At 42.3% G+C, this 12,973-nt stretch overlaps 1 protein-coding gene across 1 annotated transcript in view; it reads right to left on the bottom strand.

The window, feature by feature from the left end:
* Positions 1–11,125, bottom strand: part of LOC141015602 (corticotropin-releasing factor receptor 1-like) — a 65,351-nt gene extending 54,226 nt beyond the window's left edge. The window contains exons 1-3 of the mRNA XM_073489733.1: positions 10,777–11,125; positions 2,599–2,686; positions 174–233 (exon numbers count right to left, since the gene is read on the bottom strand). Of these exons, the coding sequence (XP_073345834.1) occupies positions 174–233; positions 2,599–2,686; positions 10,777–10,806 (178 nt within the window). The 5' untranslated portion in view covers positions 10,807–11,125. The remainder of the gene's footprint in view (positions 1–173; positions 234–2,598; positions 2,687–10,776) is intronic.
* Positions 11,126–12,973: the final 1,848 nt, after the last annotated feature.

The following is a 12,973-nucleotide window of genomic DNA, read 5'->3' as shown; positions in this document are numbered from 1 at the left end:
CGTCGCCAAAGTCTATTTCCAGCATTGTTCTCGTCTTTGATGTTAGTCTTTATAATCTGAGCTCAGATCAAACTTATCTCCCCGGTGGGGTCTTCCACAACAACCCTGCTTTGTAGTAACAGCTCCGGGAATCAGTTTTCACACATGCGAGAGGAGCAACGTGTCCGACTCACCGCTCCACTGACCTGTGGCATTGCTCAGGGTTTGGTTCCAGGAGGAGGCCAGGGACTGCACTGCAACGGAGAGGGGAGAGAGAGACTCATCAATAACCTCAATCTCTGTTTGCTCGGTTCAGATGGAGGCTATGAAAATCTCATTAGATTCAGCTTAACAGCTACAAAGGGTTGAGCATTAAAGGGCAACGGTAAACACTGGTGACAGACCTTTTCCCGGAGCAATAACAGCACGGTAGCAGCAAATATGAATGTAGACGTGCCCCGAGGGGTCAGGCTATTAATTCTGTAATAACTCAAGACGATTTAGAGAAAAAGAGCCGGAAATAAGGATGTTCTGCGAGACAAAGTTGACACTTCACGTTTAATGTGTTCAGATGTTTCATAACCAACCTGTTTTATGAGGAATTAATGAATTTATGTAAAATGTTAAATGAGCCCAAAGTGGTTTTAAAACTGTCCTCAGGGAAACAACAGCATCAGCTGTGAGATATTTATGTTTTCTTAACAAAATCCTCGCGTAGCCAAGTGAATTATAACACTCTTATCCGTCCTTTATCACCAACTGTCATTGTTCGCTTCTTTTAACACTATAAATGATCTTTCTCTAACCGTAATCAAGCGGTTCTTCTTTTAACCGGGAACTTTTAAAGGCACAATCCACCAATTTTACACTCAAACATCTGTTTAATAACAGTAATGTCATTACATCAAGTCATTTTATGCTCCGTTACTTTAAAGGGGACCTGTTATGCTCATTTCCAGCTTTATATTTAAAGATTCAAATCCTGACCCGCCTGAAACCAAACTTTCTTTTGATTGGACAAACTTTCAGAAAGCTCGTCGAGGGGCAGGTTACAGGATTTGGACTGTTTAACATGAGCCAGGTGGATTCTGAAATACAATAATGTTTTATTTATTCTGCTGAGCGGAGATATCAGGATCAGAATCAGAAATACTTTATTGATCCCCGAGGGGAAATTGCTTGCGTTACAGCTGCTCCCATTCAAAGTCTTAGAAATATGCAGAAAAAATAAAAACTATTTATAAGCAAGAATAATAAAAATAGAATAAAAATATAAGAAATGTACATTTTACTAGAAATAAATCAATATATACAGTGTAATAAATAATGCTACAGTTGAAATATGGGTTATTGCACATTTTTTGACTTAATTATTGCACATTATTTGAGAAACAAAGCATCCAGACTCCTCCTATTGACTCAGAGTGTCTGACACTGAGCGAGGAGTTGAACAGTTTGATGGCCACAGGCAGGAATGATTTCCTGTGACGCTCTGTGGTGCATCGTGGTGGGATCAGTCTAGTACTGAATGTGCTCCTGTGGCTGAACACCACGTCATGGAGTGGATGGGAGCCATCGTCCAAGATGACATGTAACTTGGACAGCATGTATCGTCAACATCGCTACTGGTTATGAAGAGTTACCATCATTACAAATAGAGATTGTACATTAGTACAGTTTGAATTACTTGTACTTCCACCTAACTATTGTACTTTTTACTCCACTACTTTTCTTTGTTAACTTCAGTTACTAGTTACTTTGCACATGCTGCATCAAAGCCACAAGTAGCACATATGTTTAAATGCATTATTTTTATCAGCAATCAGATTTTTTATTTTTTAAATTGAATAATCAGTCATTTTTTTTACATTTCCACATGTGAACAAAACACAATCACATACGAACAAACTGTTTGTAATTCACATGTGAAAATGCGTGAAAATTACCCACATGTGAGAAAAACAATCACATATTAATGTATCTGTCTCTAATCCACATTTGAAAATGTGAATTTTACATGTGGGATGTTTTATTCGTTCGTGTTAAAATTTTAGTTTCATGTGGGAAACTTTCATAAAGGAAAGACTAAATGATGAACTGATTAGTCACAAAGTAATGAAAGTAATTGCTCTCTGCTGCCCTACTTGATGCTTTATGACACCCGATCCTCCAGAGACCCGTCGTTCAGAAAGTTCACACCCCGTCAACTCATCACAGAGTCGCGTGGCAGCTTAATAGCAAAGCCAGCGTTTGTTATTAGTCTGTTCAGATCTACCTGGAACATCTTTTGTTCCAGGTACCTGAGGCAACCCAATAGCCAACAAAGATCATTCCTGCAAATGCGAGTGTGATTGTGTTCTCTGGGCGTGGATTTAATGAGCAGCTATCGCTGTACTTGCGAGGTCGACACGGAAACAGAATAATAGGAAAAGACATTTAGCCAATATCCACACAGAGAAAGTTAGAATTGAGGATGAGGGTTTGGCATTTAGTGGTTGCGGTCACGAAATGGGAAAGACTGAAAATCAATGCAGCCTCACAAGCTGCAGTGAAACTCTCAGGTTGGCTATAAGTGCTGTTTTAAAAGCCTGTAACAGCTGATGTTTGCCCTCGACTTACGTGAGACGTTCCCTGACAGCATGAGCAGAGCTTCACATGTCAGGTCTGCCAGCGAGCCTGAAGGCAGGAGGCTGACGACGGCACACACCTGAGAACAGAGAGGAGACGGGTTTAATCAATGAATCAAACATTAACACAGCGACAGATACAACCTGCTCCTTTAATTCCCCCGTGCGCTGCTCTGCTGAATCGAACTAAGAGACTCCGGGTGCCCTTGAGCAACATGATGCATTTATTAACAGCTCCTCTCGCCGCGTGCAGCACGGCGCTCCCAATTTGCAGCACTTTGTAGTCTGTAATCATCTCTCCCCGTCAACACTCTTTCATGTTTACAGATACAAGGACTCGATAATGTTTAAAGGCAAAGAAATTCCTCGCTGGCTTCTCGGAGGTTGGTCATGTTATATTGAAAATATTTCTGTTTGTGCATCGTGTGCGTGGCTGCAGTTAGCCTACTTATCATGTGTGCAGAGGGGGGAAAACATTAAATAATGCACATAATTAAAAACTACAGTAAGAAGCTCAGGAAGGGCTCACATCTGCCGGGTCTCATGCGACAGAAGTGCCGGCATATTTTTTTTTACTGTTTCTGCCACGATAACAGTGTAAGATCGCATCCATTTACACAGCAATGAAACAGAGGAGGCCCTCGAGTCAGAGGAGCAGTTCACTCATTATCTAATCAACACCAAGCAGATGGAAGGTCGAGGTAAGTGAAGTAATGTTTAGTGGACTCACCTGACTTTCCATCGACATATCTATTACATTTTTGGGTGAACTGGCCCTTTAACGTTCCCGCAAATTCTTGATATGTTTAAATTTCTACTTATCATATTTACTTACGCTGACACTGCTACAAAACACGTTATATCACGCTTATATTACATGTTTAAGACCTGACTCTTACATCGGGATGGTGGAGGAGCTGCAGGTGAGATTGCAGCGAAGCCAGTGACCACAGTTCAAGACTGTGCTTCAACATTTGTAAGCATGAAATCAGAGGATATTTTTTATTTTTTTTACATTTCCCAGCTACTTCACACGTTTAGGAGAACGCTGCAACACTGTTTTTGCTCTGAAGCTCCAGAAATGTTTTGAGGAATTTAAATTTTTGAAATCCATTTTTGTGAAATGACAGTTTAGTGGAATTCAGTGTTCGCATTAATATTTCATATTTCATCCACACACTCTGATCTCAGCTGTGCTTATGATGGACGAGTGACTGCTGGAAGCAAACCAGGAAGGCTGGGGACATTATTTGTGCGATATGTTGCAGTGGTGACACATCTGGAAACATCTGCCTGCGTGCCAGCATCTGTCAGGGCCAAGAAACGACTGTAAAAGCTTATCCTTTTAGTTTATGTTCGGACTGAAGCAGCCTCGCTAATTGACCCCGAACTAGGTTACACGTCAGTCGGTGCAGCTGTCCTTGAGTCGGTTCCCTGCGGGCATGAGAGGGTGGCTACTATTACCTATAAAGCAGATGTTTCATTTCCCCCTTAAATAAAACATTCCCATCTATAATTCATCTGAAACAGTTAACATTTCACATCTTCAGACAGAAAATGGAGGGAAAAATAAGTGACTTCTACCTTTAATTAAATGTGTCGCTCTCCGTGTTTTAAAAGCACATTCATACCTGACGGTTACAGCAGCGTGAAATACCAACACTGTGTGTGTGTGTGTGTGTGTGTGTGTGTGTGTGTGTGTGTGTGTGTAACCATGTCATATAAAATGCTGGAGTGCCCCAGATTTCAAAGGCGAGCTCCTGATGGCTCACTGTGTCTGTTTCACGCTCACTGAGTCCTGGGCAGGTATCAGAATACAGCGCCGGCCGTCCAGCTTCTTCCAAGTAATTAAAGCTCGACGGCCGACGGCCACGACGTAGACAATTGGATTAAAACAGCCTGTTCGCCTCCCGTTCCTTTACTCGCGTTGAAGTCGGAGAGTAGTACACTTATAAATAATGTCTGATGTAATGTTTGGTTAAATGTTGAGTTTTGTTATTCATGTGGAACTATGAATAAAGTGAAATCAAATCAAATTCAGACAATTAGTTTGGATTCATGCGCATTTCTGACATTTCTTAGACAAAATAGGTTAATCAGGAATATTTTCCAGATTAAACAATACTTTTTAATAAAAAAAAAAACTCTGTGACTAACAGAGGTGGGAGGCACAAAAACTTGTTTGACTTTTCCTCCCTTCATCTGAACACAAATATCTGTACTTTCTTACATCTTTACATCTTCAAAAAAGGCTCGTTACTTTAGTTTTTGAGGAGGATTATGGATTATTTTTATTCCCCGACATCACAAGACTGATTTCAACCTATCAGTGCACATCACGCACAGCAGATGTAGCGAGACGAAACAACGTAAAATACGTAAGAAGACATAAACAGACAGAGATGGAGACTGGAATGGGGAGAAAAGACGTGTTAATGTCTCGTATCTGCAGCCCTCTGCCTGGATTTTTATTATTTTCTCACATTTTGGGTTTTACCAACCCAAAATGTGGCTATTTGACGTCGTGGAAATGAGACTCAACAATCAGCTGTCTTAGTGGTGCGTTCAGGAACAGCTGGGACGAATCCCCCTGAGTAAAGATGTGTGTACTTTTGCCACGTCTGGTGACTAATAAAGCCCAACTGATCAAAATGGTATTTCATAAAAGTATTACCAAGAAAATGGAACAAAAATGCTAAATATGCTCTTTTCTAGTGTTATATATGTTTAATAGGATTATTATCACTGATGCGTTGGTGCATTTTTGTTGAGCTACATTTTTGTCCTGAAAACCTAATTTTGCAGTGCAGTGAGAATATTCAACACCAGAGCTGCAATGATTTATCAGTTGTCAACTATTAAAGGGAAACTACGCACATTTTCCACATTAAAGTGTGTTTACAGGTCTTGTGTAGAACTACTGCATAAGTGAAGAAGTAGTATAAAGTCTTTTGTGGCTCCAGAGGAAGCTGCATGCAACCTGATAAACTGCCTCCAGTGATGTCATTCAGTGGCTGAGTTGCATTGTGGGTAATGTAGGCACCAAGGACATAGCATAAAATGGCGACATCTGAACATTTGTTTTTGTTAGAGCAGTGGACTACTCGTCAAAATGTATGTATGTTAATCGATACTGAAAATACTCGGTAGCTGCAGCCATTATTTTAATGATTTTAATCATGGAAACAGACGGTTGGATCGCTTTCCCCGGACAAAAATTGAGTTTATTCAATCGTTTAGTCGCTAATGGAAATGTGAAAAGCAGACAGAAATTGTGCCGGGCTGCCACCGGTCAGCCTTCATTTTCCTGTAAGACTTCGTGCCCGAAACAGAAGAGCACAATGAAAGCGAGGTCTGCCGGGGAACCAATCTAAACTCTGATGGTGTCATTATTCTGCAGCCATTGCTCTGTGCAATCAACATTTACTGCATAATGACACAATAACAAAAAAACTTCTGTATTGCCAGTTTAACTCCATCCATCTTCTGGTCAGATCATCATCATCTGTAAATATCTTTACATGCACAGCGGTCCCTGTTCTAACCTTTTCGGGTTTTAATGGCTCTCAGGATGTGATGTAGTTATTAATATTGCTGTGTGATTCAAACACGATCAGGTGACGTCAGCAGAACGTCTTTGATGCCGCCACATTGTAAAGTCTCTGTCATCTCTGCACCGAGACTTTCACTCCTATTTGGGGTATTTTTTCTTCTTTAATCAACATATTTTAGGTCAGTTTATGTATGTTTGCAGGCAGCTGATCATCCTTCGCTTAAATATCCAGTATGCTGTCATCAGTATGTTCTGTAATACAATGTCAGGGTTCATGTGTTGCAGGAAGGTCAAGAGAGGATTCAGACAGAGGCCAGCTAACCTCAGCATGAACTGAATATTAAAGGACCAACAGCTGTAGAGGTGAAGTTCACCTGCAAAATGTCACTGACACAAACACAAAACGACAGTCGGCTCTCATCGTTCACTGGGAGAGTCAGTCGAGTCGCAGCACTAGAACACAACTAGCAGCTACAGCTTGACTGATATGGAGTGATACCGACCAATTACAGATATGTCTGTATGAAAACTTTGTTTTTTACAGAACATATTTTACAATAAGATGCTCGGGATGATTTATGTAATTACATTCCCAGTGAATTTACTGTTTTAGTGCACTGATAGGCCTGGGAGATAAAACGATAGCAATATGTATCAGCGATAGACACGTCATTGATAGCAGTGCAGACCAGCTCCAGCCTGTTAAACTTCCTGCAGTCTGACACGGCGGCCTCCGAGCCGTAGCCCCACTAGCAAACACACCGACCTCTTCAGCCTCTGTCCCGGTCCTCTGCTGCTCCTCTTGGTGTCTCTCACCCTCCAGAGCCACCGGAGTGTCTCTGGGCTCGTTAGGCAGAGCAGCCAGGCCAGCTCTGCTCCGCCACCAAGCCTGTTTGCTCTACAGAGACACTTCAGTAGCGAACGTGCTCGGCGCGACCACCGGAGCAACTACGACTCACAATCCACCACACCAACAAACCAACCGCGAGAAAAACACAAGCAGACGCAGAGGAAATTATGATTAAAAAAGGACAGGTCAGCTCGCTGGTATGACAGAATTTTTACTTATTTATGCAATCGCCCAGGCCTGCACACTGATGTCATTTTGATCAATGGACGACCCCCAGCTTTATCAGTCAAACAATCTTCATTTGTATCCCGCAGAATCGCAACAAAAGTCATCTCATGACACTTTCCAAATTGAGCAGGTCTAGACCAAACTCCCTGATTAATTTATCTTCCACTCTCTTCCATCTCCCTTTTTTGGAAATTAAATCCTTGTTCTCCTGTAACTTTTTCAAACAGAACAGTAATAAAGCCGATCGTTTTTCTTTGAATATTGATGACCACCGAGTACGTCCTTCCCCTCAGGTGAAAAAGTCTGTGTCATCATTGACAGCATGTTATCTCCGGAGGCACACATCAACAACGTTACTCCGCCCGCACACTTTCATCTACAGAAATGTTAATCGTCTCACACCGAACAGCCCCTCCGTTCTCATTCACTCCCTGATCACATCACGTATTGACTGATGCGACTCTTTTCTCTCTGGTCTGGAGTGTCTTCATGAACTTGGACTGGCCCAGAACTCCCTCTCGTAGATCACATCGCTCCGGTTCATCACCAGCTTCACTGACTCCTGTTAAATATCGCATTGATTTTTAAGATTCTCGCTTCTCACCTTTGGAGCCCTTCAACCTTCAGTAACTTCAGAAATGCTTTATATCTACACACCATCCCGCACTGCTCTGCCATCCAACTCACGACACCTTCTGCTCGCTCCACTACACAGGGTCTCCAGCCTTCACAGAGACCGTCAGAATATTGACTCTCTCCGACCTTCAAATGCTGTCTCATAACACATCTTTTCAAACCCACACTCAGTTTTTTACACCTTAGTTATCGTAGAAGATGTGTTTTATATTGTTGCCTCGTTGCCTTTGATACGTTGCCGTTTGTTGTATTGTAAGGAGTCTTCTAGTGCTCTGAAAGGCGTCTATGAATGGAATTTATTATTTGTATTATTAATAATTTTATTTAAAAAGTGCATTGTTAAACTGTAAAACGTCCTGCCTTTGTTACACATCAGTTTGTTATCTGTGTGTTTGATGACCACATTTGAAGGATCGCTGCAATAATGTGCGTTTATCGGTAATTTGTTTTAAGCATGTTTTTCGACTCCCTACTATCACCATCGGTTCCCAGAAATCGACTATCAGTCGGGCTCTATTAAATACATATTAATACTACACATAACGGAAATTTGGTTGCGAGAAAGTGAAGTTTTTTCTTCATGCTGGTAAAAAAAATGGCTTCCTGTTATAAATGTGATTACTGTAACCACTCAGCAACGACTATGTAACTGAATGAATGTTGCCAAGTTTCATTTGGGTCTCTCGGATGTTCAGGACAAATTTCAACTCAAGCCAGACACAAATAGGTGATTAGTGAGCTTCACAATAGCCCGAGGTGAGTCGGAATGACCCAATTATAAATGAGTCCCATCTCACATCTTTTTCTCTTTTATAATCTCCAAATGAAAGGTTGCATATCGGCACGTATCGGACAACATCATCACTGATACTCACACATCTGTCAGGCTCCATATTCACCTCCACCACCATTAAAGGAGCAGTCTGTAGTTTTGAGGAGGACATTAAGAGAAAGATCTTCACTGACCGATTTATTTAATGTCCAAACAAACTAAATAAACAAACTCTTTGTTTCATGATGAATAAACAAACTGACCTTAAAGGACAACACAGTTTCTTACTGTTTAACTTTGTTTACATGTGGCGGACCCTGCCAACTTTCTAACTTCAAACAGTGTTCTGGGGAACTTATTTTCCTCTGAGAACAACTCGTTTACTTAGTTGTGGAAAAATAAATATTTATGAGTTTGTATTAATAAAATTGAGAATTTGATTTGAACACTTACACCTTTAAATCAAACATATATCTTAGTCTCTTTGTGTATATACACATGCTCACTTTGCTGTTTACTTGCTTGATTGACTTGTATTATTTATTATATTTTCCCTAATGTTTACTTCTGTTGCAGTCTCACCACTTCAGTGAACACTTCCCGCTGAAATTCTTGTTTGTGTTATTTTGTTTTGCAAAGAAGAAAAAGAAGAAAAAGAAGAAGAAGAAGAAGAAGAAGAAGAAGAAGAAGAAGGAGAAAAACAGCAGCAGGCACAATTGTGAATATGATTGTTTAAGTGCTGAAACTGCAATAAAACTTGAGTTAAAAAAACAAACGAACACTAAGATATGTGATGGAGGCAGGATATCAGTGCAGTGAAACAGTAAGCTCCACTCAGATTCATAATGGCCACGACAATCTTCTTCTGCATTATAATCTCTAAACAGGAGATTTAATATCAGACAACTTATATCCACACCGATACATCTGACAGATATATCTTAATAAGGGGCTGACTGATGATCGGGGACGATATTCAACATTTTTTCTGTCAGATTGCCGATCAAATACACACTTGAGTAAATTGTACTTGTTTATTTCATCGCTGGTTGTTTGAAAGTGTGACACAAAGATCTTTACTGCGTCCGTCTCTTCGACTATTGATCATCTGAATCAGTTTCGGCCCTGACAAAGCCGCATCGTTCAACCTCTCTGCAGATACTTGAGTACTTTTTGTACTTTCCTACTCTACGAGCACCTGGACACTGTGCATACAGGTACACGGCCCTCGAGTACATGTACTCAGTTACTTTGTGACCTCAGCAGACATGTGATATGTGAGTGCGTGGGGGCCACTGCCTGCTCTTAAATCACAACAATGCAGGACGCGAATAGAAAGCAGGGGGATTTTCAGAGAAGGGTTCAGAGGATTCTCAGTTATTCTTAGAGCTGCAGCTCCGCTCACACACACAATGAGGAGGAGGAGGAGGTGATGAAGTAATTCACCTTCAGGCATCTGGAGCAACATCAGCCCCACAAACACCACACACGTCCCCTTCACGTCCTCACACCAGACGACTCATTTTTTTTGACATTTTTGTTCACTTTTCTTTAATTCAAGAAGCAGCAGTGAGAGGAGGGCACTTGCTGCATTAACACTTTTTAATCTCCAGTGTCCCAAATCCGGGTTTTTCAGCATCAGCAGTCCCAGAAAGAGAGACAGAGGGGGAGACAGAGGGAGAAAGAGGGAGGAGAGGGGAGGGATGGTGTCGCTTGGGATCGTTTTCTCATGCCATCTTAACCCAGAGTCCTTCTTCGTGTTTCACTGTGCATGAGACGACATCACATCTGCAGCTCCGGCGCTTATTCAACTAATTCAAGGCAGATTGTTTTTAATGTTTTTGCACAAAAATAAAAAATAAAAAACCCTCCAAGGATTACAGCCCTGACTCAAACCTCTCAGCGCACAGAAACATGCTTATTTCCCTCCCCTCCTTTTGCTTTTAATGGATATTAGATTTCAAAATAGCTGTGAGATGGAGACTCCAAAAAAAAAAACCTGACATCTGGATGAGATGATGGTGTTAAATCCCTCCTCGCATCAAGATTACCAGTCAAATCCTCGAGAATGAGCCTCGCTGTTATTCAGATATACTAATTTAAGCAGAAGAGGAGATGGGATGAAACTTACCTGGAGCACATAGAAGCATTTGCGACGCATTTCCAGATCTTTACTCTTCACATAATTCTCATTAAACGTCTTCTAATCACTTGATTGACTGTGTTTTTTTATCCGAGTTTTGCGCAAAGAGAATAAAAAAAATGTTGGGAAAGCACAAATCAGCCCCTCCAAAGACAGCACACGATCCACTCAGATGGTTTAATGAAGGAGTCCAGCGGCTCTGATCTGTCAGCTGGTCCGCAGGTGGTGACCTGCTGAAATCAAGTCCCTCCGTCAGTGTCTGTTACCGGACTGAGAAACTGAATCCACCTCGGAGAGAAGAAGACGCGCACCATCCGCCCCGGACACCACGGTCCCCCTTCACAGCTGGCCCCGGACCAGAACTCCCTCCGCACGCGTGCTTTCCTCCGTCATGTCCCGCTGCTTCGCATCCAGCTTGTGGCTCCTCCTGCGCGGCCACAGATCGGCTCCTCGACGCGCCGCCCACGTTGTGCCACAACGCCGGCGCGCCTGAGGAACAACCCCGATTCCTCTTCGTGGAGTTAATTATGCAACGTCTCCCTGTCCGGTCCAGATCCTAATCTCTAATCCCGCTTGCAATCTAGACGTCACTCCCCCCTGTGAGAAAGTTAAAGGACTGGGGCTGGAGGAGGGAGGGGGGGTGGCTCTGATGAAGGGAAACCTTTTAAAACATGTGTGCGTCCCCGTTTTCGCTTGAATTGGTGCCAAGTCCGCAGCCAACAGATCTGGCTGAGGGCGAAGATGGACAGATGGTCCCGCTGTGTCAATATAAAGTGAAGCTTCCCCCCGGGATCATCCAGTCAGTGCCATAAAACATGCTCTTTAAAAATAGACTTCGACTTAAAAAGGTCCATGTGTTCAGATTTGGTGCTGAAACGATCAATCAGTCAGTCAATCACCATTAGCCAATTACTTTGTTGGCCAAACAAGGAATCTGACTCCGGGTCAGTTCGCTCCCATGCACAGGGAATCGTTTCTGAACATTCAATCCAAAAAAATAATAAATAATTGAAAAATTCAGACTAACATGTACAAAAGCAGTATTTACATTAACTACAACTACCGCCTTAAAGAAGGTAAAGCTCCTACGAAGCTACAGTATGGTACAATAAGGTTGTAGTGACCTTTGACCCCCAAAATCTAAATGTACTTATATAAGGTCTTTCTAGCCTGAGCAACCACTCAGAGCGCTTTGCAACACGAGCCAGGACACACACACATTCACACACTGGTGGCAGAGGGCACCATGCAGGGCGCCACCTGCTCATCAGGAGCGAATAACAGTGAATAACAATTCATACGCACGCATACAGTGATGTAAGAGCCGCCAGGAGGGTTCAGTATCCTGCCCAAGGATGCTGCGACACGTAGACCGCAGGGGACCTGGAATCAGACCACCGACCTTCCTGCCTCCTGAGCCGGAGGAGTCTGATCAGTTCACCCTCCAGTCCAAATTTGACAAAAATCCCCTCAATGCGTTAAAATATTGTCCTCACAGTGATCTTTGACCTCTGAAATGTAATCAGTTCATCCTCGATTCATGGTCGACATTTGTGCAACGTTTGAAGAAAATTCCTCAAAGCATTCTTGAGATATCGCGTTCACAAGAACGGTACCGACAACCCTGGAAACATAAAGCCTCCGGGCCTCGCTGTCGCCGGCGGAGGCATAAAAACAGTGGCAGAATTTCCAACAGTGTTTACATTAAGAGAAAAACTCTGCACACAGTATTTACATAAGGATACAAAAGCAGCGTGCTAAAGATGTGTGGAGATCAGGGGTTACTCTGACACGCCGGCTGCTGCCTGGGGGAAGAAACTGTCTGTGTCTGACATACTTCACAAGACAGCGAGCGGGATGTATAATGTCGAGAACGGGAACGCACTGATGTTAAGGTCACGGGCAGGGAAGTTTACACATCTGGTCAAATATAAAACTGCAAGAAATAATTCACTCCCAAGCAACTTTAAAGAAATGTTTTGTGACAGGGAGGGGAGCTTTAATTTAAGAGGAGGCTTTAATTTATAAGAACAGTGTTCAGACAGCTGATAAGAGTCTGTGTGTGATTCAGTGTGCGGGTCGACAAAGCTAAAATATAAATCACTTTATAAAAAATATACAAAACAGACATTTTTTGGCAGGTATGTGGAAGAGGAGAGGTTGTGTCGGGGCGTTCCTATTTAAT

This window comes from Pagrus major, chromosome 20 (assembly GCF_040436345.1).
Source record: "Pagrus major chromosome 20, Pma_NU_1.0".
NCBI classification, from domain to species: Eukaryota; Metazoa; Chordata; class Actinopteri; order Spariformes; family Sparidae; genus Pagrus; species Pagrus major.
The sequence above is the reverse complement of the archived record's forward strand: the minus strand, read 5'-3'. Positions and strand labels throughout refer to the sequence as shown.